We start from the raw sequence: 24,149 nt of genomic DNA, 5'->3' as shown, positions 1-24,149 counted from the left end.
TAACATTGGCAAAATATACAAGTAAGCATAACCAAAATTATTCAAATTACATGTGTGATTCAGAAATATTATCTCAGTACAATTACACCACATTACTTGATGGTTTGGTACACTAAATGTCAACAGGTCAATCAAATGATTAGTACATTTCATCCAAAGTGTACGAAATGGGCTTTTGACAAGATTCCCCTTTTTATATATCTTGTTTCTTAAAAAAATTGATAAATCATTTATGATATGTATATATATATATACATACAAGTGGAGTCTTGATGGATGCAATTCAACTAATATATATTTAGATTATAATGTAACCAAAAACAACGGAGCAAATTCCCTTGATTTAAGCAAAAGACAAAATCTAAAATAATATATATATATAAAAAGATGGATCAATTTAAAAATTTGTTCCTCATTGTTAGTTAACGTAATCAACTAACTTTTTTAATTCACGGATTTCTATCTAAATTTTAGATCCATCAAATGCAAAACTACAGTATTAAAAGAATTATTCTCTTCAGTTTTAGTAAATCTGATGTCTATTCTCTACCGTTCTACGTCTTTGAGACTCAACTTTTGATTTAACAAATAAAATGATTGAATGACATTGTCACCGTACTTACTTTTTTAAAAACAAAATTTTAAAAAAGTCTTTCCTTTTCAATGGAAAGAGTAGAAATTGGCTTCTTATGAACCATACATTGCATGCTACCACTTCATCAAACTTTCTCAATTTTCTCTTCTTTCATCACATTCTTCTCAACCTTTGTCTTCATTTTCAACCCCTTTATATTTAATCAACGACGTTTCCATTTATAGTCTCCATTTCATTTTCTTCTTCTTTTTCCTCCTTCTTCACCTTTCCTCCATTCAATTTCAAAACTTTCTGTTCATCCCTCTGTTTTCCTCATGCCTACTCTCCTTAATTACACTGGTGAGTTTCTACTTTACGTCTTCTTCGATTATTATCAATACCCAACTCATTAAATTGTGTACTAAATTTCGTTTATTGATCGATTAATTAGGAGATGATGAATTTCACCCCACTTCCATGGAGGATTTCCCCTGTTTTCTCCCCGTTTCTTCTCGCATTAATGTGTGTTTTCAACCCAACAAAAGGGTTCGTGCCAATCTCAAAATCCCATTTCGGAGAGACGATACAAATCCTTCTATTGATGATCTTCCTGATGAATGTCTCTTTGAAATCTTTAAACGTTTGTATAATGGGAAATCAAAAAGCTCTTGTGCTTGTGTTTCCAAGCGATGGCTTATGCTTCTAAGCAGCATCCGAGTGGAGGAAACTGAAAATAATGGATATCTTACAAGACATTTAGAAGGGAAGAAAGCTACAGATATAAGACTTGCTGCTATTGCTATAGGAATCAATAACAAGGGAGGATTGGGGAAGCTTTCTATTAAAGGGTTGAACTCTATTTGTAGAGTTACTAATGTTGGTCTTACATCCATAGCCTACGGTTGCTCTTCCCTTCGAGCTCTTTCGCTTTGGAATATCGCTTTGATCGGGGACGAGGGGTTGTTGGAGATAGCTAAAGAATGCCATTTGTTAGAGAAATTTGATGTATGTCAATGCCCTTTGATTTCCAACAAGGCTTTGATTGCAATAGCTGAAGGTTGTCCTAATTTGACTGTTTTGAGTATTGAATCTTGTCCAAATATTGGGAATGAGGGTATGCAAGCTATTGGAAGATCATGTTCTAAGTTGGAGTCCATCTCTATAAAGGATTGTTCTCTTATTGGGGATTCCGGAGTTTCGAGTTTGATCTCTTCTGCTTGTTCTTCGTTGCATAAAGTGAAGCTTCAGGGTTTGAATATCACCGATTTCTCTCTTGCTGTGATTGGACATTATGGAAATGTTGTAAATCATTTGACCCTTTGCAGCCTAAAAAATGTGAGTGAGAAGGGATTTTGGGTTATGGGAAATGCTCAAGCTTTGAAGCTATTGGTTTCATTGACAATTAGTTCTTGTCAAGGAGTTACAAATGTAAGCCTTGAAGCCATAGGCAATGGATGTAAAAGCTTGAAGCAGATATGTCTACAAAAGTGCAGTTTTATTTCTGGTGAAGAACTTGCAGCCTTTTCCAAGGCTGCAAGAACTCTAGAGAGTCTCCAATTGGAAGAATGTAACAGAATCACAATTTCTGGTATTATCGGTTTGTTGACAAACCATGAATCAAACCTCAAATCTCTAGTGCTTGTTAAATGCTCAGGAATCAAGGATACAACACTGCAATTTCCTTTGCTCTCTTACAGCTCGTCTCTTCGATGGCTATCGATACGCAATTGTACCGGTTTTGGTGCGGGAAGCCTAGCCTTAGTTGGGAGGCTGTGCTCTCAGCTTCAACACCTTGATCTTGTGGGGCTCTATGGTTTAACAGATGCAGTGTTGGTTCCTTTACTTGAGAGCTGTGAAGGACTAGTGAAGGTGAATCTCAGTGGTTGTTTGAATTTAACCGACAAGTCGATTCTCGCTTTAGCTCGACTCCATGGAGCTACTCTTCAACTAGTTAATCTTGAAGGTTGTAGGAAGATCACTGATCAGAGCTTGGTGGCAATAGCAGATAACTTACTAGTTCTCAATGAACTAGATGTTTCCAATTGTGCAGTTTCGGATCGTGGGCTCATCGCGCTCGCTCGTGCACAGCATATCAATCTGTTAATCCTCTCATTGGCAGGGTGTTGTGGGATAACAAGTAGAAGTTTGCCTTCTCTTGAAAGATTAGGAAAAACTTTGGTGGGGTTGAACCTCAAAGGATGCAACTCCATCAGCAATGGCTCAATTGAGGTTCTTGTAGAGAACCTGTGGAGATGTGACATCCTTGTATAAACAAATTTGGTTGTTTTGTTGTCCATATTTTTTCTCTTAACACGAATGCTTGTTTATACCTGAGAGCTTTTGTTGATAAAAATGAACTAATTTACAAGAATATTAAGCAACCAAAAGACAAGCTATGATCTTGGCTTCAACCCTTCTCTGCATTTTGGACATTCAATTCATTACAAACTTGTTTTTGTCATATCATTGTTTATTTTTCATGGGTTGGATTTAGCTTTTATGACTAAAAACAACGAAAACTAACCTTTTGTTTAAGTTACAAAACACCGGCCAACATTAAATTGTCGGCTCTTCGTCCAAGGTCGTCTCACACATTCAAGAAAAGATAAGAACACAAAATTTTAATAATGGAAAAGAATATGTATTTTTATAAAAATCACAATGCACCTTCAAATTGCGTATTGAGTTCTCATCAATTACCGTCGTTAATGGACTCTGCAAAGAATTCAAAGTTGATTGGTGCTTACTGACACAAGCAAAAATACTAGATTTTTATTGTTTTTATTGTATTATATATACCCATTAAAAAGTGATTGAGCATTGAATTGAAAGAAACCAAAACCAAACACAAGCCATGAAGATGAATTTAAGTAGCATATGAAGAATGAATTTTAGTTTCCAGATTTGATTTTAGTTCCTATATATGATGTTGACAACACTGTTGAAGTTCAATCTATTAAATATTTTATTCAATTTAGGTAATAAATGTTGTGAGTCACTTAAATGTCCATTTAGAGCTTTGAAGCTCCACTGAATACCTGAAGTGTTTGTCTTAAAGATGTACAATTTATTATAACATTTGAAAATTTAATCACAAATGCCTCTAAGAACTCACTTTGGTAATTAAAGTGATAAAATGATAAGAAGATCAGTGTGAATATAGGGACAAAGAGAGGAACCCTTTCAGGAGTAGTGTAGGGTACCCTTAAAAGTGAGATTAGGATAACATGGCCTTTGTAGAGTTGTTGAGCTGTTTGCAGTTGTAGCAGCAGCACCTTTCCCTAGATTTCATTTTAACATATATATATATATATATATATATACACACATATACATGAATTTTAATTTTAATTTATCAGTACTATTTCACCACCTAATTTGGTTCAAATATATTCACAATCATTTTTGAAATTTTCATCATTTTTTTCAGTTATTGATATTTATAATAATGTGGAACATGAACTAAAATTTGGCAAGAATGAATAATAGCACATGAGTTCCCTATTATAAATAAGTAAAATGAATGGAAACATAAACTAAGAGCATTGAAGTCATGTATGTATCATTATTCATTTTTTCTTTCTTATCTATTTTGTTTTTCTACGAAATCCATTTAATACTAAAAACTTGTACTTTCGTTTTAACATAGTATTAGAGTTAAAATATTGAAATCAAGATAATATCATATTTTTTCCATTAATATCAAGAGTAATGGATACTTGAAAAGACACTAAAAAACTTTATTGATCGAGAACAATTTTGGCATATATGATCTAATAAATGCTTATTGAACAACGGATATTTATATATATATACCTATTGGTATATATGTTTCTTATAATTTCTTTGTATTTTGTTGTAAACTTTTGTGAGGTATATAGTACTTAACCAATTGATATGTAGGTTAACAAGTAATAGATGATATTTGGTGGGAGGTCATATTGTTAACAAAGGAGGTTTTAATTTAGTAGGATGGACACAACAGTGTTCTCAATTGTGTGTAATTGTGTTGTGTATGCACCCATTACTAGGATTTGTATGTCATTGCTTCCAAAAGCAATTTAACATATGTTACTAACATACAAAATGGTTTTCACCCAATTATACCAATATAAACAATTATTTATTTGAATTGAAACATCAAGAATATTAGGAAGGTTGAAGAGAAACTAGAAAGAAATTAGTTGTTGAAGTGGAAAATATTGAGACATTTTTTTGCATTGTCATGTATTGTTAATACGAAAAAAGAAAAGGAAATATACTTTGGAAGAGTCATTTATTTGGAAAGAGACTTCTCCTACTTCTATTTAAGAGGAAAGGTCAATGGTAGATAACATAAATATTTCAAATACGAACTCAATTAAAGTTTTTTTCATATTTGGTCATTCAAAGCAATGCATTGTTTTCATTACTTTTTGATTTATTTGAAGTAAAATTGTAGTGGGTGGTAATACTGGGGATTTGCAAAGCTTGTCGCAATGTCACCCATTTTTCTCTTTTTGCAGATAAAGGGAAAAGAGTCTGATCTAAGTGATATACTTGATACACCTAATACATATATTTATATACATATGTTGAAAATGACAGATATTAAATATTTTTTAATTTAATGATAATTAAGTAATTATGACTAATGACATTTGGGTAAGTAAAATAATGAGAAATTTTTGAAAATAAGTTGATTTTTATCAACTTTAGGACAAAAAACGTAAAACACTTCTTTAGAAGGCCTTTAGGCAATAAGTGAGTTATTATAATTGTTTGTGTTCGGGTATATATTATTTTTGTTTGTGGTTTATATTTTTACAATAAATATAATATTTTTCTTTTCACCATCTTTAAACAAAAATTCAAAATCTTTTACCATAAATTCAAATATTTGGTATATCAAGTATATGTCAAGTGCCTATTAAAGGAGATCAAGTGTATCTATATGGACGTTAGTAGTGTATCGAATATATATTAATAGTATTGTATTAGTCATGCATCAATGTATATCAAATGCATTAGGTGTATCAAGTATATATCATATGGGTTGAACTTTTTTTAATTAAATCCGTTTTGTAAAAATAAATAACCCTGTGGTATGAACTTAATTTCTTTAATTTATTTTGTCATACATACAAGAAACTCTTATTTAAATATAATAAAAAGCATAGAAGTGTGTATATGAATCATTCATTCTTTTATTTATACTAGCTCTTGTCACGTGATTTGTGTTTCATTTTTATTTTATTGCCTAGCTTGATTTTTTCCTCCTAACAATTTTTTTTTTGTTAAACATCTTCATTTTCAATTGATTAATTTTCCTCTCAATTGTTCTTTAAGATTAAACTTATAAATAGTTCTTAAAATAGAATGTCATGACGATTGCTTGACAATTCTACTTTGCATAACTATTAAAAAAATAAGTTAACTATACTACATCGGTTTACCATTCTAAATTCTAGAAAGAGAGTTGACGAGGGAATAGAAAAATACAAATTAAGAGAGGGTGGCAAACCCAAAGTTTTTTTTCTTATGTAAGCACATATAGATATTCTTAAATATGTCAATTGATGAGATAATTTTTTTTTAAAAAAAAGAACAATAACTTCATAAATCACATACTATCAATTAAGGATATATTTTTTCGTAGAATCTTTTTCTATCGTTGTTTGTATTGGCCTTCGAATATACTTTCATTTTTAGTGATGTTTATGGATTTATTAGATCAAACTCAATAACTTCTCGATTTGATCAGCCTAGCCCCTAGGTTGGTAGATCGATCGAACACTCAGCAACTAATGGAGATATTCTAAAGTGCATGTTTTATGTATCAACTTGAAACATTGATGAAATGTAAAAAAATTTCAAGAGATATATTTTTAAAATAAACAAATCTAGAAAAGCATAAAAAACCAAAAAAAAAAAAAAAAGAATAGTAAGGAAATGAACAACCCAAGATTGAAAACTGCACGTAATTAAGATATTCCTTCTTATTTTGAAGACTATCCAAATTGTGTGCAAACTCCAAGGTAGAAAAAGGGGTTTTATAGCCATCCATATTTAAGAATTCTTAAAGGTTCATTCATAGTATTTTGTGTAAGAATTAATAATTAAATGGATTATTAGTTATTTTCATTTATTTATTAGTTACAACTTTTGGTTTTCTTGAGCTATTAGAAGTTGGAAAGATTTTCGGTTTTTTTTGAGCTATTAGTTATTCATAAGTTACAATTAATTTGCCTAATCAATTCATAAAATCACCCAATTTCTTCTTCGATTAGCATAAAAATAGGAAAGGAAAAAGACAACATTGTCATCTACCTTATTATAGAAGTTACTTATAATGAAATGTCAAAAATGGGAAAAAAAATTCTCTTCATTCAAGCTTTTATATATACTATAGATTTACTAGCAAACAACGCGTGCAATGCACGTAAAAATCACATACGGAAAAATTATAGTTTTAAATTAACTTTATAAAATTAGAACAGTCATTTCAATATTTTCATATTTATACATTTTTTATGTTTACATGGTACTGAGTGAAAAATGAATAATAAATTTAGAAATATCATAATTTACTATCTAATAACTTTAATAAAAAAATTAAGTGAAGAAAAAAACATGAGCGAGATTCTCATTGTTACATTAAAAAAGATTCTCTACATAATTTAAACTTAAAGAGCATATACACATTTACCTATCAACCACAAAGTTGGTGGTTTAAGTTTTCCCAACTTCTGTTGTGTACTAAAGAGAAACCTATAAGAGAAGAAATACACACAAAGCATACTTCTATATAAAAAAATAGAAAAACATAATTTGATTTCTTTTTTATCCCTAGTATTTTGTTGTGATTTGTTAACATGAGTGAAAATAAAATAAAAAATAATGACATATGTGTACCCAAATATTTGAAAATGAAGAACTTGAAAGGTTAAAGAGACACAAAAGAGTTAATATGAGATAAGAGAATATGAATAGTTGGAAGATAGGGAGATTAAAGGATAGAGAAATGTGAATGGATTTGGATAAATTTAAATGACTCAATTAATTGGAGACAAAATTTTAAAATTTTGAGAAAAATTATAATTAGTAGATAAAAAGTTAAAGAAGTGTAATTTAATGGCAATAAACATTAAAATGATGTGAATGATAAAATCGTCACTAAAACAAGACAAAAAGAAATTTATAATGAAGAGAGTAAAATAGGACTAAAAAGTTTCTCCACTTCCATCTTTTTATACTACCTTTTAGATATAGTATAGATGTTTTTCTTTTTTTAATTATCATGTGACTAAAATTTTAGAAATAAAATCGTTTTTTCATGATAACAATTGTAGAGATAAGGGAAGTGAAAGATTATATCAATTAGAAACTAAAAAGTTACATCACTTAAAGTTTTAAACATTACAATTAAAAATCTAAACTTAATTTTATAAGTAAATTAATAATTTATGCCACAAACCCATATGAAAACCATCAACATGTAATTTTGTAAGTAAAAGGACTTATTTAAATATATATATATTGAACCTAAATTTATGAACAAAAGGAGTATCAACAAATGTTTCGCCAATGGTTTTTCATATAATCTCTTCTTTTATCTATTTTCTACCATTTATTACAACAAAAGAAATGGTTAAGTACTTGCATTCTCATATCGTAAAATTAAGGAAAATCGTTATTAACGTCCAAATTACTAACAGTATTTTAAAATATAAATAAATTAAAACAAGTATACTTTAAGAATTTTTTAGAAAAAATAAAAAATTCACAAACTATTTACTCTCTATACTATTTTTACTTATATCGTCTTTTTTAACATTGTAATCACTAAAAACAATTTCTTTAAATGTAACAAATTGAGTCAACTTGCTTATAAGTATAATAAAATTTTATTTTATATTTGTGATAGACCTTCATATATTCAATTAGATATCTACTATTTTAGTGATAGACAGTGATAGAACTTATTTAGATTTATCAGATTTATCACCGATAGAAACTATAAATATTTCCAAAGTTTTATCGTTCAAAGATTTTTTTTTTTTTTTTTTTTTTGGTTAGGAAGGAAGGTGCATGTGTATGTAAACATCAAAATCCAATATACATTAAAGAGTGTGGGAGAAGAGGCCAATAATTGCATTTTTATAGGTAAAGCTTTAAATGAAGGGAAGATGAGAAAACTAAATAGAAAAGCAAACAAAAGCAGAGAAGTCCTTTTTGTAGGCAATTACACACTGTTTCTTTGTACCTCTTGATAACTACATTTCCATAAGTTTTGTCCTTTGAATATCGTTTTTATGTTTCGTGATCGATCAAGAATCAATTTTAAACTTTCGATTTTGTAGAAAGATACTATACGAAATGGTGTTCAATAAATGACTGAACCAATAGTATGAGATTTTATTTTACTTCGATTCGTTGTCGGTTGAGGCTTCTTTGTTATTTTATCTAATTGAATATTTTCTTTCTAAAAACTTATACGATTCTTCGTCCATTGAGAAATACAGAGATAAGGAGAAAATGATCAAGATTTACATATTACTGCTCTCTAATCTCGATTTGAAATGATAAACCTCAAGATTGAGAAAGACCCGATAGGCTTAATTTTATATATGAAATAAAACTAAACTAAATAATGATAGTACCTAAAATGATATCATAATATTAAATACTCTTGAACACCATTCTTTTTTTTTTTTCCATCAACTTTTATTTTTGATTATGTCATTTTCACTTTTCATATTAAAGCTTGGCTTATTAGATAACATTTATGTTAATTTACATGAATATAACAAGAACTCAAAAATATTTACGATCGATGTAACAAAAAATAAAAGTTCATGAAGCCGATAAAATATTTTCATAAATTTCAAGTTTACCCTTACGTCACTTTTCTTTCTTCTTCTTCCTTCCTTGTAATTGTTTTTCCTCTTCCAGATTTTCTTTCTTCTATTTTTAAACAATTTATTCTTCTATTTAAATCTTTTATTTCAACTTCAACACTTTCGGCAAAATTTTTTAAAACTACTTCATCTTTCTCATATTCGAAAATATCAAGATCGTTTAAATATCATTTTGACACTATCTAAATGATCGTTTACCATGGTCAATCGTTTAAATTTAAAGTCTTTTTTTTTCATCGTTTGTAAAGAATTACACAATCGTGTTGATATGATCTAAATTACCACTTACCATAATCAACACGATCTTTTAGCATGGTCAGCACAGTCGTTTAGATTTGAAGCATTTTTCCCATGATTTAAAAATAATTATACGATCATGTGGATATGATTTAAACGATCGCTTACCATAGTCAACACGATCATTTAGCATGGTCAACACGATTGTTTAAAATTAAAGCCTTTTTCCCATCATTAAAAAGAACTACACGATCGTAGGTCATTCATTTAGACTGTAGTACAAGATCATTTATAAGAAGATTACTCACACATGAGTGTCGCCGATTAATCGCGTGTTAATGGAGGTATTTTTGATATTTTTCATTATGAACTTGTGAATTTTTTTTTCGAAATTATTCTATAAATCGTAAATATTTTACTGATTTGTTATATTTAAAAAAAAAACCTAACATTTATTAAGTCTTTTTCAAAATAATTAAATAATTAAAATACTAATTAAACATATATACATATTAGCTCTTAAATAATCTCGTGTATACATCTCAATATAAACTTCATATATGTATATAAAAAAATGGAACAAAAATGAAAACCAAAACTTCTCACCACAATTTTGCATCAAATGTAGATTATGGTTACCCCTTAGATTATGACACCATTTTATAGATAATGTAAGCATACACAAAATAATGTAATTAAATTGTATCTTTCTTATGCAATCATTTAAAAGGTTAATGTCTTTTTTTTCCTTTAATTTTTAGTTTTTGATTCTTTGATTCTCGAATAAGAAAAGAAAAAAATTATTTACAAATTAGAGTAAAATCATTAAATTTTCTATACTTCATTCCATTTTTTTTCTATTTTTTTCTATATTTTATAAATAATTTCAATTTTTTACTATTTATGATAATTATATTTTTTATTTTTTATTTTTACTTATTTTTAAGATATTTTTTAAAATAGTAAAATATTAAAATTATTTATAAAATATAGCAAAATCCATGGAACTCTTTCTATAATTTTTTTTCTCAATACACTAAATAGTTTTATTTCTTTCTATTTATGATAATTTCTTTTTTTCATTATGATTTTACTTTTTTCGAAAATATAATCATATTTTTTAAAAAAATTTAGTAGAAATTGAATAAACAAATACATGGGTAAAAACAATGGTTATAAATAGGGGTGTAAGGACAACCTAGACTACCCAACTCATATTATATAGGTTGAGTTGAGTTAATTAAAATGTGAGTTAGGTTGGGTTGAGTCTCGGGTTGGAGAGTTGAAAAATCTGGTTTAATCCAACCCAACCCGAATTAATATATATATTGTATTTTGTTATTTAATTTTATTTAATAAAGTTAATAAGAAATTAGGTTGTTGCTTTTTCACTTTCCCTTTCCTCTCTTCTCCACCTCGCTTCGTCCATCTTCACCCTTGCTCACTTCTCAGAACTCAGTTCGTCTTCACCATTCTTCTTTTCCATTCATCTTCGTCATTCGTCTCCCTCTTCTTAGTCATCTTTTCTCTTCTTTTCTTTTTTCCTTTTTCTTTAAAAAAAATGTGGCGACATGTCTTTAGTGTTGTTAGTGCTACTTGGGTAATAAGAAGAATCTGGTGTTTGACATTCGAATGCTTTGAGATGATTTTTTTTTTATATATTTTTAGTTTGAACACATTGATTTGTTGCTCTATATTATCTATATACAAAGATTGACATTTGACATTAGCTTCAAGATACACTGAAAATGGAAAAACATAAAAGGTTGAAGGAAACCCTAAACCCTAAAGGAAAAAAACAACCCGACAACCTAATCCGATTCATATTTTACGGGTTCGGTTGGGTTGAAAACTTAATTCGGGTTGCCAACTAAAACAACTCGAAAATATGAGTTAAGTTGAGAATGTCTCCTAATCCATTTACACCCCTAATTTACTTAATTTTTCAAAAAATAATGAGATGATTATCAAATTAAATTCATTGTCTTTATTTTCTTTTGGGAAACGTAAATGAGCTTTGTTATACCTTTAGATCTTAAATAATAAATTAGTATAATTAGTATAACTTTCAATTCTAGATCTTGAATAATTCATCTAATTATGTTTTTGTTTTTGTTGTTTTCCGATAATTACAGGAATGGAGTTGGAACTTTTGTACTTTGGGCCATGAGGCATGAGCTAAATTTAATTTTCTTTTAACAACAATTATGTATTCTTTAAATATTCAAATATAGCATAATAACAAAAATATTTACAAAATTTCAAATTCTATTAATATAAATTTATTAACACACTGATATACAATAATAGAAGTTTTTCTATGTCTATCATTACTAAAATCTAAAATTTTGTTATATTTTGTAGGGATAGTTACAAATATAACAATTATATTCAAAATAATTAAATATAGCAAAATCTGTCCAAACCTACCAGTGATAGGAGTTTATCACTGATAGACCATGTAGTAAATGTTGGTATATCACCAATGTTTACATAAGAGTTTATCAGCGATAGAAGTCTCACTGACAAATTTTGCTATATTTGCAATTTCTAAAAAATATTGCTACATGCTTAAAAATTATTCTAAAAGTTTCTATCCATCATAATTACCATATTTTATAAATATTTAAGCAGTTTGATTTGACGTTAATTTACTTTCTCTAAAATTTGAACATGTAATATTATAAAACGTATACCTTACCACTGCATCTTCAAACAAAAAATACACTTGAAATACATGAGTAAATGATTTGAAATACGTGTAGTCGAGAGAAAGTGAAAATTTCTAATATCATCGTCGAATATAATTATTCACCTTCTTTATGGTTTAACCGTCAACAAATGATATATTAATCTACACATAATTTTAGTAACACTTTTAAAGATAATAAAAAAGTATCTAACATTTTCAAAGAATTACAAATGTACTAAAATCTATGATGTTGAACTTCTATCAGTAATAGACATTAAGAACTAAAATTAAATTTTGTTATACTTGCAAATTGACATATTTTTTTACTTAGATTTTCTAGTAAAAATATTTAATTTAGAAGGATATTGACTTGGTAAGGTTGATCATGCATCTTAATATGATGATCATAATATCTTCCTTCTTATTTGGTGTTCATAGAGATGATTTTACATAATATTAAACTAATGGAGATTTATTCATTTAAAGGTTAATCAATCAAAATGGGTTGAAAATCCAAAAACACATTTTTGGAAAACACAAAATTTGAAAAAGATAAAAGAAAAAACGAAAACCGAGGGCTGCAGAATGATTGAAAGAGAGTCAGTGTGGTAGACCAAAACACAAGCTATGGGTTTGACACTTCAATAATTTTAACTCCTAAACCATATAATTCATTTACCTACACAAAATTTATCACTCATATAAAATTTGTAATCTTCATTTTCTCTACTTAATTTACTTATTAAAGATTCATTTTAGTTTGTTGGTTTTGTGTAAGATTCCAACCTAAGGCCCTATAATGATAAAAAATGCATAGAATTACTTATTATACTCTTTAGATTATAATAGTTTATGTGGGTTCCGTACTATTTTAATTTAATTAAAATAATTTATATTTGAAACGTAAATTATTTTAGTTTGAGTAAAAAGTAGTGAACACTATTTCAAAAGAAACAAATAAGAATGAATTGAAAATAGTAAACACTATAACATATAATAAACAACTGTAATAAAGAAAGATTGAAAATAACAATAACATTGTAGTTAATTACATGTGTTATAATAGTTGAAAACACCAATTATTTTAATTGGAGACTCTTATATACGTGGGGCTGACTATTATAGCCCACAACCGACTCCATCAAAATCAACATATATATAATTTATATGATTGGGAAATGTTACTCATGACCGTTAAGATTCCTCCATTTTTTACACCTACGAGCACAATTCCAAATAAACCCATTGAAGAGAGAACCAATTAGAACGATAACTAATCATCTAATTCTTCAACACCAACCTGTTGGAACCTTCACCTAGTCTCATCGGGGTCATAGATAGATAACATGAGGCTCCAAATAAATAAATAAATAAACAAAAGTCCAAGCTTTTTCTCTTTTATGTTTCTTCAATGGTCTAAAGGAAAAAGGAAAAAAGGGTCGATTTATTGAGTTGGGACCCCCAAAAACAACTGATAGATGCACTGCACTGCATTAGGAAGACAAAGCCTACAACATTTCACTGTTAGCTATTTTGTCAACACACATACACACACAAACCTCTTTCTCTCTACTAACCCCATTTTTTCTTTTTCAATTTAACTCAAAATCCTCTTCTCTTTCTTCTCCCTTCACAAATTCATTCAAAAACAAATATGGCTTTAAAACACTCTCTCCTACTCATTCTTCCTCTCTTATTTTCCCTTTTTCTCTCCCACCCCACATCAGGTAAAACCCACCTCTTTACTCATTAATCATTCTTAATTCAAACTTAGAGGCAGAGTTGTATATTTTTATTTGTGTAATATCAATCCAATTTGTTTTGATATGTCAGGGCATGAACAGAATTTTTCTTCTTCTTCTTCTTCTTCTTCTAAGCAGAAGGAATTGGTAATTGGGTCAAGACCACCACAGTGCTTTAATAAGTGCTTAAATTGCAAGCCATGTGTTGCTGCTTTGGTTATTTCTCAGCGCCATAATAATAATAATAATCTTGTTGTTTCTAATTTGGAGGCAGATCTTCTTCCAGTTCCTGAAGATGATGCTTATTATCTTCTCTCATGGAAATGTAAGTGTAAAGATAAGTACTTTCAACCTTGAATTAATAAACATAAAACTTTCATTTTCCCTTGTATCATATATCTTATATTAATTATTAATTATTATTATTATTATTATTCCTCAAACCTTCTCTTTTCCTTAACACACTTTCTAGTCCTCTATTTTTAATTCCAAACACGTAGACATCACCTGTGAAATGTACAAGCTATTTAATGCGAGTATAAGTTAGTTGTTTTCGTTGATTGGTCTATGGACTTCACCAGTGAGTGTTAAATAACCTCAAATCAATTAATTTCAACGGTGGTGTTCACAATTGAAGTTTACATATTTATTATCTTCTCCTCTTTCTCTCTATCTATGTAGACTTTAGAGCTCATCTTATGGTCCAAATACCATACCAGGTTTAAAGAGAAGGGGTCTAAGCAAAAGAATGTTCTAAGAAAGGAAGAGACTAATGGGAAATTGAGATATTATGTTGTGGGTTTGTTTGTATCGGTTAGTCATGTGGTTTTGAGTAATTGAATGGTCATAGACATGATGATGAGTAGCAGAAAGAAAACGATAATGTTTCTGCTGGACCAATGTTCAGATCTTATGTTTGTGTATTCAGAGATAATATATATATATATACACACATACTTTTCATCAAAAGCTACCAGCCAAATTGAACCTCCCTTTCATAGTTATGAAGACATGTTCCATGAGTAAATGAAGAAAACAAAATTAAAAAAATGTTAACCTCTATCACCTCCTGTTTATTTTGTATCGCATTTGTATCGCATTACGGATGACCAAATCTATTGTATCTCATTTTATAAAATATCATGTTAGGAGTGACTATATGTAGCCCTAACGTGATAATCATCTCTGTTGTGATATCTTTTTTATTCATACGAAAATGCAACAAATTGTGAAAAAAATAGAAAAAACACAATGAAAATATTTTATTATCATCGCATTAAGACTACGACAGATCTGATCATCCCTAATATGATATCTAATATGATATCTTATAAGATGCAGTAGTGGACTATGACATAAGCAAATAGATTTCATATGTTTGCAAAGAGCAAGTTATTCATCAAAAAGAACCTTATCATCGTGTAAACAAGTCATCTGTACCTATACAAAAACTCTTAATTTTCACTCTCATTTCATTTTGTGGATGGACTATGTTCTGCGCAAGTAGTTTAAGATGAGAAAAGAAATTCATGAATACGAGTATTATAAGTTATAAACTTAATTTTCAAGAATCAAATAGTTGATATCAACTTCAAGCTGTTGATTTAAAGATTCAAACTTTATTAGTAGCCTAAGGTTTGAAGGAGGGAGAAGGAAAGCCTCAGATTTCTGACATACCACCATCATTCCTGTACAATCATCACTGATATGTTTAAGACTGGTACTATATAATTTCTTAGCATCTAAAATCACAAGAAGAATATCATAGCATTTAAAATCAAAATATTCCTTTATTAAATTTTTCTTATAATGTTGGAAAATGGATTATCTGAGACTTGTAAAGAAAATATAGTTTATAAAGGACTATTCGTTAGTTATTGACAAATTTACGTTCAACAGCTCACAGCAAAAAGATTCAAAATTTATTTTCAATCACATTATGTACAATCCAAGGCAAATTTCCTAAGGATGCCTTTTTCACTTTCCCACTCTTAACCATTTCTTTTCTTTTTCTCCTTCTGTGATGGAACCTTTAAATGCAGGAATGATGACAATTCCAAGTGGTCGGCATGAAGAAAATTAAACGAGCGCACATATACACACACTTCTTGAGTTATATCATAACAGCATATAGAAAATTCAGATCATGGAGAAAGTGAACCTTCATGATCCTCTGCTGCATCATTGATTAAATGTGTTTGTTCATTTGCTCCATGGAATCAGTTAGTAACCAAGCAGGGCTTCAGTTTCCCACACTCTCAGATGGTTTCCAGATTATGTTTTCTAGCTTAGCACAGAAATTCTTGTAGAACTACAAGCCCACACAAACAAAAAAGAGAAGTTTATGTAGGATTTAAACCTCCCTGTATCTTTTTGAGCATCGATGTCTAATTGTATGAAATTACCTTGTGATATTCTAGAGTATCTCCGGCAGCTTTGCGGACGTCCACCATAAAAAGGGATGGTGCCACCTCATAAATCTAAAACCCAGAAATAAGAAGTTTCTAAGAAATTTATAAAACCTTGGATTATCGATCATCATGTCTATAAGATTACCTCCAGCACAGCGGCAAACTGTGCAACCCTGTGTCCGGTCCTTCTTTCCAACCTTGTCTGTGAAGAAAATTGAAATTGAAATTAATATCATAGTATTACACTTTATTCTTCATGAGGGAAGAATAAAAAGTGCACCTTGAAATTACGTGTGTGGACATTTAATCCCATTGTTTCTGCTACTGCTTCAATGCTAGACATTATAAAGTTAGCAGGTCTACGAGAAACAAAACGTGTTTGCCGCTTTATATAGTCCTGTCATGGAAAATTTTCAAGAGAAAAGCATGAGATGAGAAAATTGGTCAATGTCAAAATTCCAACAAGTAGGTATAAAATACGAGATGGTCACACTATGGCCGGAGAGGATAATACTATGGAGCTCTTGACATTCTATGCCAAAAATGAAGAAGAAAAAGGAGGAAAAAAATAAAAAGCTTCACATGACCTAACCTGTCGCCGGTCAAATAATGGTGACAGATTTAATCCTTGAGATAATGTTATCATCTCAAATGCATTCATTATCAAAGGACCGTCATCATTTTTTTCTGATTGATCGGCTACATATTCATCCTGCAAAATGGCAAGTCCTGATGTGAGCGAAAAGAATAGATTTAGTGCACAAATATGCATGAAAAACATGTAAAATATTAACAAGATCAAGTAACACAAGCTTTAAACTAAAAGCAATTAGAAAAAGGAAGAACTCATTTCGTTGCACAGAAAATTCAGTATAGTATGCCCCATAAAAACATGTGGTTATATGCAGTGATTAAAAAAATCCAAAAAACAATTTAAACATACATGGTGTTAGGATACTTCCTAACAAGAACAAGATCTGAATTTATTATAATTGCTACTATGAGAAAATACAAGATAAACCCAAATATAACTTATACAGCACTTGGAACCTCCCTCTTGAGTACTCTCACCCAAGCCCTAGATCACTCCACAAAATAACCTCCCTTACTCACTTTATAACAAGTGGCAACCACCCTAGTAACCGCACTTACACAACAACTCCTAGTAACCACCTTTTACACAATAACTACAGTAACTTCCTATCTATCTGATTTTCTCTTATACCCCTTAACTAACAACATACCAAATATCTAGTACCTAACATATAGTTCAGCCATTTGTTTTATATCGAACTGCTCTCTCCTATAAGGAAGATGGGTTCTGGCAGCTTCAAGTAGTGTTCATTGTTGTATATTATCCCTAAATGTTTTCATTTTGGAGAGATGAAAAATCATAAATAGTGAGAAAGGAAATAAAGACCAACCTCAATGTCATCAAAAACAGCCCGAACATCATCTAAGTTTACTTCCTCATCTTCTCCAAGTTTAGCAGGGACGTAGTTTCTTCTGAACCATGGATCTTTTCTAATTTCTTCGATCCGAATTCGCTGCGGCACACAAATGAGAACCTCTGGTGAAATTTTTAAACAATACAAAGATACTAAATCCCTCATGATATGGACGCTGCTTTTTCTTTATTTAAGTACTCCACAAAGAGTGATGAATGCCAAAATTTCACGTGAACTAACTCACCCAACATGACAAATATTTTGATAGACCACCACCTCCTATAATACATCAGTACAGCCATAGAGGAAAGAAATAGATAGCAAGTTAGTTAGCCTAAACAATCAAATAAATAGTTAGGCTGTTATAGAAGTTTGTTACAGAAATAGTTAGAAAGTTAGTTAGCAGAAAAGTATAAATAACACATGAGTACAAGAGATTAGGGAGGAGAAGTTTTACGAGAGAAGGTTCCTATGTTCATTCTTGGAAGACAGAATAACAAGGAAGAGAATTCGATATTGTAATTCTTTCATTAATATCAATAAAGCAAGCTTACTAGTCACTTCATAAGAGAGGGTCCCATCATATTGGTATCAGAGCAGTTCAATCCTGAGCAAGAAAAGAAAAATGGCAAAGAAAGCCGAAGAGAGATTTGAAGCCATTGAGCAAGAGATTATCAATATCCAAACCGAGTTACAAAGAATACCAATACTTGAAGCGAAAATCACGAAACACTTAGAGAAGATAGATTCTCAGAATGAACAAATTCAACCTCAGTAACAATTAATCTTGAAGTATATCGAAGACATGATGAAAGAACAATCAATAACACACAAATTGGAAGGATCATAAAGCAAAATGAAAACAGAAATGGCAGAACTGATCGATGAGGTGAACGGAAATGAAAAAGATGTTGAAGAGAAAAACAATGATCAAAGTAAGTTCAAAAAAGTCGAGATGCCAGTGTTTAATGGTGAAGATCCAGATGCGTGGTTATTTCGTGTTGATCGATATTTTCAGATCCATAAGCTGACAGATTTGAAGAAGATGACCATGGCGACAATCAGTTTCAAAGGACTAACCTTGAATTGGTATAGAGCGCAGGAAGAACGAGACAAATTCAAGAATTGGTTGGATTTAAAAGAACGATTACTCATACGATTCCGATCAGTAAGGGAAGGATCGATTTGCGGGCAGTTCCTAAGAATCCGGCAAGAATCAAGCATGGAGGAATATCGTAATCAATTCGATAAATTGATGGCGCCTGTATCGGATTTACCAGATCGGGTAATTGAGGAAACATTTATGAATGGGCTTTTGTCGTGGATTAAGGCCGAGGTCGAGTTTTGTAGACCGGTCGGTTTAGCTGAAATGATGCTATTGGCCCAGCTCACTAAAAATTGGGAAATCATCCAAAACGAAGCCAATCTTAAAGGCTACAGTGGAGGGGAACATCAAACAGAATCAACAGAAATGCCCTATCTGACCGAGAACCATAAATGGAGAGCTGATCCAGAAGAAGTTTATGGATACATGAAGAATAAGATTGCTGGATGGGATGTGCTGATCAAATGGAAAGGATTGTCTTGAAATGAGGCAATATGGGAAGATTATGATGAAATTCAACAGAAGTTTCCCCAGCTTCACCTTGAGGACAAGGTGAATTTGGAGAAGGGTATAATGATAGACCACCACCTCCTATAATACATCAATACAGCCATAGAGGAAAGAAATAGATAGCAAGTTAGTTAACCTAAACAATCAAATAAATAGTTAGGCTGTTATAGAAGTTTGTTACAGAAATAGTTAGAAAGTTAGTTAGCAGAAAAGTATAAATAACACATGAATACAAAAGATAAGGGAGGAGAAGTTTTATGAGAGAAGGTTCCTATGTTCATTCTTGGAAGACAGAATACCAAGGAAGAGAATTCTATATTGTAATTCTTTCATTAATATCAATAAAGCAAGCTTACTGGTTACTTCATAAGAGAGGGTCCCATCATATTTCCAACACTCAGCAGAATAATGATACATCATTAAAACCAAAATCCCTACCCATGATACAAATTACAGTTCAAGACAGGAAATTCCAAAATAGTACAATAATAATGATGATTGAACTCGTTGATTTATAGAGAACCAAAAATCTCACAATTGGAGAAGCAGCAACAAAATCTCTGAAACTAAAAAGAACTCACAGTTTTAGGATTCGGATCAAGGATCTTCTCTATCAAGGACTTTGCACCAGGTGAAAACCAATAGGGACAGGAATACTCCGCTGCATTTATCTATGCATCAGAAATGAAGTTGTTAGAAACTTATCATTTACAGTTGTGAAAGCGTCGAAACATCATCTTTTGAGTACAAAAATCAGTTCATCCGTGCATGCTTCTCAACCTCCAGTACCTCATTACAGAAAAGATAAAATAATTAAAAAAAAAACACCATATTTCATTAATTGGATAAATATTGTAGATGTTGGAACCTAAAAAGCATTTTTGTATCAGGCAGAAATGGTATTCTTAATTATAGATATGAGCTAGTCATTCGGTTCTGAGGAAACTATGGTGATATAAAGATTGGAAACAGACCTTCATGTTTAGGGTGGGAAGGTCCGTCTCTGAAAATGGAAGATATCCAGCCATTAGTACATAGAGGATGACTCCACATGACCATATATCTGCAGCTGCACCATCGTAACCCTGACCACTAAGCACCTGCAAGGAGCAGCTTACATATTGATTTAAAAAAAACAGAATGATAGGTAAACATGAACACATTCCTAGAAGAAAGAAACAAAAGTCCAATGATTCAGATCAAAAGAATGGAACCACCTACTTAAGAGCATTTTAACAATGTACAGTACATACATTGGGGCAAAGATGTTCTCACATCCTGCACATCCCTTAAAACTCGTGAATCATAAGTCTTTAACTTGTACTTATACTTTGACATTGCTTATGGATAATGTACCTCGGGTGCAACATAATTAGGAGTTCCACATGTGGTGTGAAGTAGGTCAACACCCTGATCAGCAACAAAGCGGTATAGGTTAGAGAAATGAGTAATGTGCATGTAACTATTGTCAAAATTACTATCATTCAAGATAACCATCACAATACTTGTTGAGACAGTGCACTCAGCCCAAAGTCGGAAACTTTCAGATTTCCATCATCATCAAGAAGAAGGTTTTCAGGCTACACCAAGGAAACAAGTTATTAATTAGGACCAGAACATATGAAACATTCTTTTTGCTAGAACGGTGAACATCTAAACAAGATTCTCTATTTAAAAGTTTTGCACCTTAAGGTCCCTGTGATACACACCCTTGCTGTGACAATGAGCAACTGCATCTATCAGCTGGTGAAAGTATCGTCTAGACTCAATTTCTGGGAGCTTCTTTTGAAGAACCTGTGCAGATCAATTATATACGATCATACTTAGACAGTTCTGATGCTCGTCAATCTTATATAAGAAAAGTGATAATAGTGTTCAATTATTTAAGCAGGAAAGCCATACTATTTTATCATATAGTTCACCTCCAGAGACAAACTCAAGAATAATATATATCTTTGTCCGGCTAGCCAACACCTGAAATTTAGGGGGAGATATCATGAAAGATGTCAATAGCAGGAAACTAATTATCATAAATCCTACAAGTTATTTGAAACTGTCGTGAAGCCATAAGCAGTACCTCGTGCAGTCGGACAATATGTGGATGCCTAACAATTTTCATTATTGATATCTCCCTCTTAATCTGAAAGAGAATTTACAAGAGAAAAATTAAATTAACGAAATATTTATAACATGAAGCAAAGGGCAAGTTTTATTACATATAAGTGATAGCAGCATCCTTTCAGACATGAAGGTAGCAGGCTTATTGAATTCAAAATTTTAACGGGCAGAGGTGAGGCAAACAATCGTGCCCGAGCTCTGAGTTTGTTCATTTCTTGATTTCTGTGTAGTTTTCATTCAGGTGGAAATACTGGCTATCTAGAACTTTGAGATCATGTTTGAGCTTAAACCATGACAAAAGCCATCACCTCATATGGATAATCCTTGGTATATTCTCATGACTTCCCTAATAGAGTGATAGGCAATGTGAATCTTCAAGTGAGTAGTAAATCCATGTGTCTTACCTCCATAATAGGTTACAAATCCGGTTTCTAATTAACTTACGGGAAAGTGGAGTTAAAATAGATTTCATGATGTTCAGTTGAACAAAAAAGAGATGCCCAACAAGCTCGGATTAATAATACAATTGCTACAGCATCGAGTTTGGATTAATGGTACAAGTGCATATGCTGAACTTTTATACGAACATGGCAATAATACTCATTAGGCAGCACTATGACATTAAATCCTCCCAGACATTTATGAAGAATTCAGGTAAGTAACTACCTGTTCTACCATTTTGTGCTTGAGAATGCTACTTTTGGCCAAAACTTTCATAGCCACACCCTCCCCCGTCTCCGTGTTACATGCAAACTTAACCTTGGCAAACGTCCCTTCCCCAACGGTCCTCCCCACCTCATACTTCCCAACTTTTCTAGTAAGTCGCTTCATGATCGTACTTCCCAGAAGAAAACAAACTCCTAATAGTTCTCAATTAAGAACAGCCATCCAACATGACGCACAGAAAAACCTCAATCGCCTCAATTCAACAAAGAGTCATCAAATAAGAAAAAACAATTCCTCAATTATTCTATTCCGTAACCCAAATTAGCGTGAATTGAACGGCCGAGCTTGAAATCGAATTCGAATCATACAGCTCAGCTTTGTGCAAGTCCTAATTCCGCTACGCACTCAATTTCTCTTCATGAAACACAATCTTCTTAATATTCTTCTTGTTTTTCAGCATAGGTACCGAAAATTTGAAACAGTAGGAGGGAAAATTGATCAGAAACAACCGACAGAAGAATCTGAAAGCAGAGAAAAGCATAAATCGTGCAAAATTCGTTTAGTAATTAGAAGGAAAATGTGAGGAGCAGCTGGAAGAACAACAATTGGAGGAGCAAAGTAAGAATATTCCGGGTGAGATACTTACCGGAATTCAGTTAATCGCCGGAGAAGGAGCAGTTAAAACCGGGAAAATGGGGCTACGAGGACCGGCGAAGAAATGACAAGACAAGGCACCAACCGAAGCAGGATCGAAAATGATGGGTTTGGTAAAAGAAGGAGGGCATTCTCAAAAGAGGAACAAGAAACCAAATAAATTTGATGCCACTATGCAAAGTTAACTAATAAATACCTTCTCAAATATGTCATTTTGATTCCTACACTTACAATTACTTATCTTAATCCATCTTATTGTTGGTACGATAATAGTAAACAATAGAGAGAAAGAAAGGTATAAACTTCAATCGTGAACAACCTTAAATCCTTGTAAAGTCGATTGAATAAATTATTAAGGATAACGGTAGTCGATATCATCTTTATTAAACGGATGACTCAGTCTCATATGGCAATTGCTATCTAACGTGAAGCTTATTGAACAATAGCTATATCTTCTCTAATAGTAGACTCCTCATTGCCAGAATTGGTTGATTCGTTATTTCTTTTTCTTTCTTTTTTTTTTTTTTCATTTTTTCTACGTGTATGTATTATATTTGCCTTCACCATTCGTGAAAACAACATAGCTGTAATATTTTGCATAAAATCTATCATAAGATTGTTCTTTCTTATTTTCCTTCATTTCAAAAACATAAAGTTGGTATCAGAGCTTGTTGTGGTTAATATCAATCAATCTCAATCGTATACTTCTTCGATTATTACCTTTGAAAACTTTTCCAATTCACCTTTGAATCAACTCCTAAACGAGATTATGTCGATAAAAAATAGAGAAATCTAACTTTCTTCACTAACAAAACTTAGTTTGGAACTAAAAAGTTAGAAGGCTCTTAATTAGAGACATGTTGAGCCATAGGAAGTTCATAAGATTGTAGAGTGTATACCTTTGTTGGAAGATTTATTTAAATTATAAATTGAAAATTTTGAAAGAAAAGAAAAAACTAAAAAGTTAAATATGGAAGATCAAATAGTTAATTAGGGAATGGAGCATAAAGTTATACATTGAAATATAATGAAGTACATCATCATTGATTCAACACTCGTGGCTTAGGTTATTGTATTATTTGATTTAACATA

General features: G+C 31.1%; 3 protein-coding genes across 7 annotated transcripts; 2 read left to right on the top strand and 1 right to left on the bottom strand.

The window, feature by feature from the left end:
• The first annotated feature begins 716 nt into the window (after window positions 1-716).
• On the top strand, window positions 717-2,965 carry LOC103487444 (EIN3-binding F-box protein 1-like). The gene is made up of 2 exons (XM_008445769.2): window positions 717-934; window positions 1,026-2,965. The coding sequence occupies exons 1-2, from the start codon at window positions 910-912 to the stop codon at window positions 2,843-2,845; spliced, it is 1,845 nt and encodes a 614-aa protein (XP_008443991.1). The 5' UTR covers window positions 717-909; the 3' UTR covers window positions 2,846-2,965.
• A 10,884-nt stretch (window positions 2,966-13,849) lies between these two features.
• Window positions 13,850-15,114, top strand: LOC103487443 (EPIDERMAL PATTERNING FACTOR-like protein 8). 3 transcript variants are annotated; one of them, XM_051081626.1, is made up of 4 exons: window positions 13,850-14,130; window positions 14,237-14,292; window positions 14,420-14,470; window positions 14,827-15,114. In XM_051081626.1, the coding sequence occupies exons 1-4, from the start codon at window positions 14,058-14,060 to the stop codon at window positions 14,983-14,985; spliced, it is 339 nt and encodes a 112-aa protein (XP_050937583.1). In that variant the 5' UTR covers window positions 13,850-14,057; the 3' UTR covers window positions 14,986-15,114. The 3 variants fall into 3 exon arrangements, with proteins under 3 accessions (XP_050937583.1, XP_050937582.1, XP_008443990.1); XM_051081625.1 differs by having other exon boundaries at window positions 13,890-14,130; window positions 14,237-14,470; window positions 14,865-15,114; XM_008445768.3 differs by having other exon boundaries at window positions 13,907-14,130; window positions 14,237-14,470.
• A 796-nt stretch (window positions 15,115-15,910) lies between these two features.
• On the bottom strand, window positions 15,911-23,225 carry LOC103487442 (CBL-interacting serine/threonine-protein kinase 24). 3 transcript variants are annotated; one of them, XM_008445767.3, is made up of 15 exons: window positions 23,050-23,225; window positions 22,404-22,924; window positions 21,697-21,759; window positions 21,522-21,593; window positions 21,306-21,413; window positions 21,125-21,199; window positions 20,976-21,029; window positions 20,594-20,719; window positions 20,201-20,290; window positions 17,981-18,103; window positions 17,149-17,268; window positions 16,837-16,953; window positions 16,702-16,758; window positions 16,551-16,625; window positions 15,911-16,456 (listed from the first exon to the last, which is right to left on the bottom strand). In XM_008445767.3, the coding sequence occupies exons 2-15, from the start codon at window positions 22,566-22,568 to the stop codon at window positions 16,388-16,390; spliced, it is 1,314 nt and encodes a 437-aa protein (XP_008443989.1). In that variant the 5' UTR covers window positions 22,569-22,924; window positions 23,050-23,225; the 3' UTR covers window positions 15,911-16,387. The 3 variants fall into 3 exon arrangements, with proteins under 3 accessions (XP_008443989.1, XP_050937581.1, XP_016899826.1); XM_051081624.1 differs by lacking the exon at window positions 22,404-22,924 and having other exon boundaries at window positions 23,050-23,224; XM_017044337.2 differs by lacking the exons at window positions 22,404-22,924; window positions 23,050-23,225 and adding an exon at window positions 21,836-21,964.
• Between the last annotated feature and the right edge of the window lie 924 nt (window positions 23,226-24,149).

Source organism: Cucumis melo, chromosome 2 (assembly GCF_025177605.1).
Source record: "Cucumis melo cultivar AY chromosome 2, USDA_Cmelo_AY_1.0, whole genome shotgun sequence".
Classification (NCBI taxonomy): domain Eukaryota; kingdom Viridiplantae; phylum Streptophyta; class Magnoliopsida; order Cucurbitales; family Cucurbitaceae; genus Cucumis; species Cucumis melo.
The sequence above is the reverse complement of the archived record's forward strand: the minus strand, read 5'-3'. Positions and strand labels throughout refer to the sequence as shown.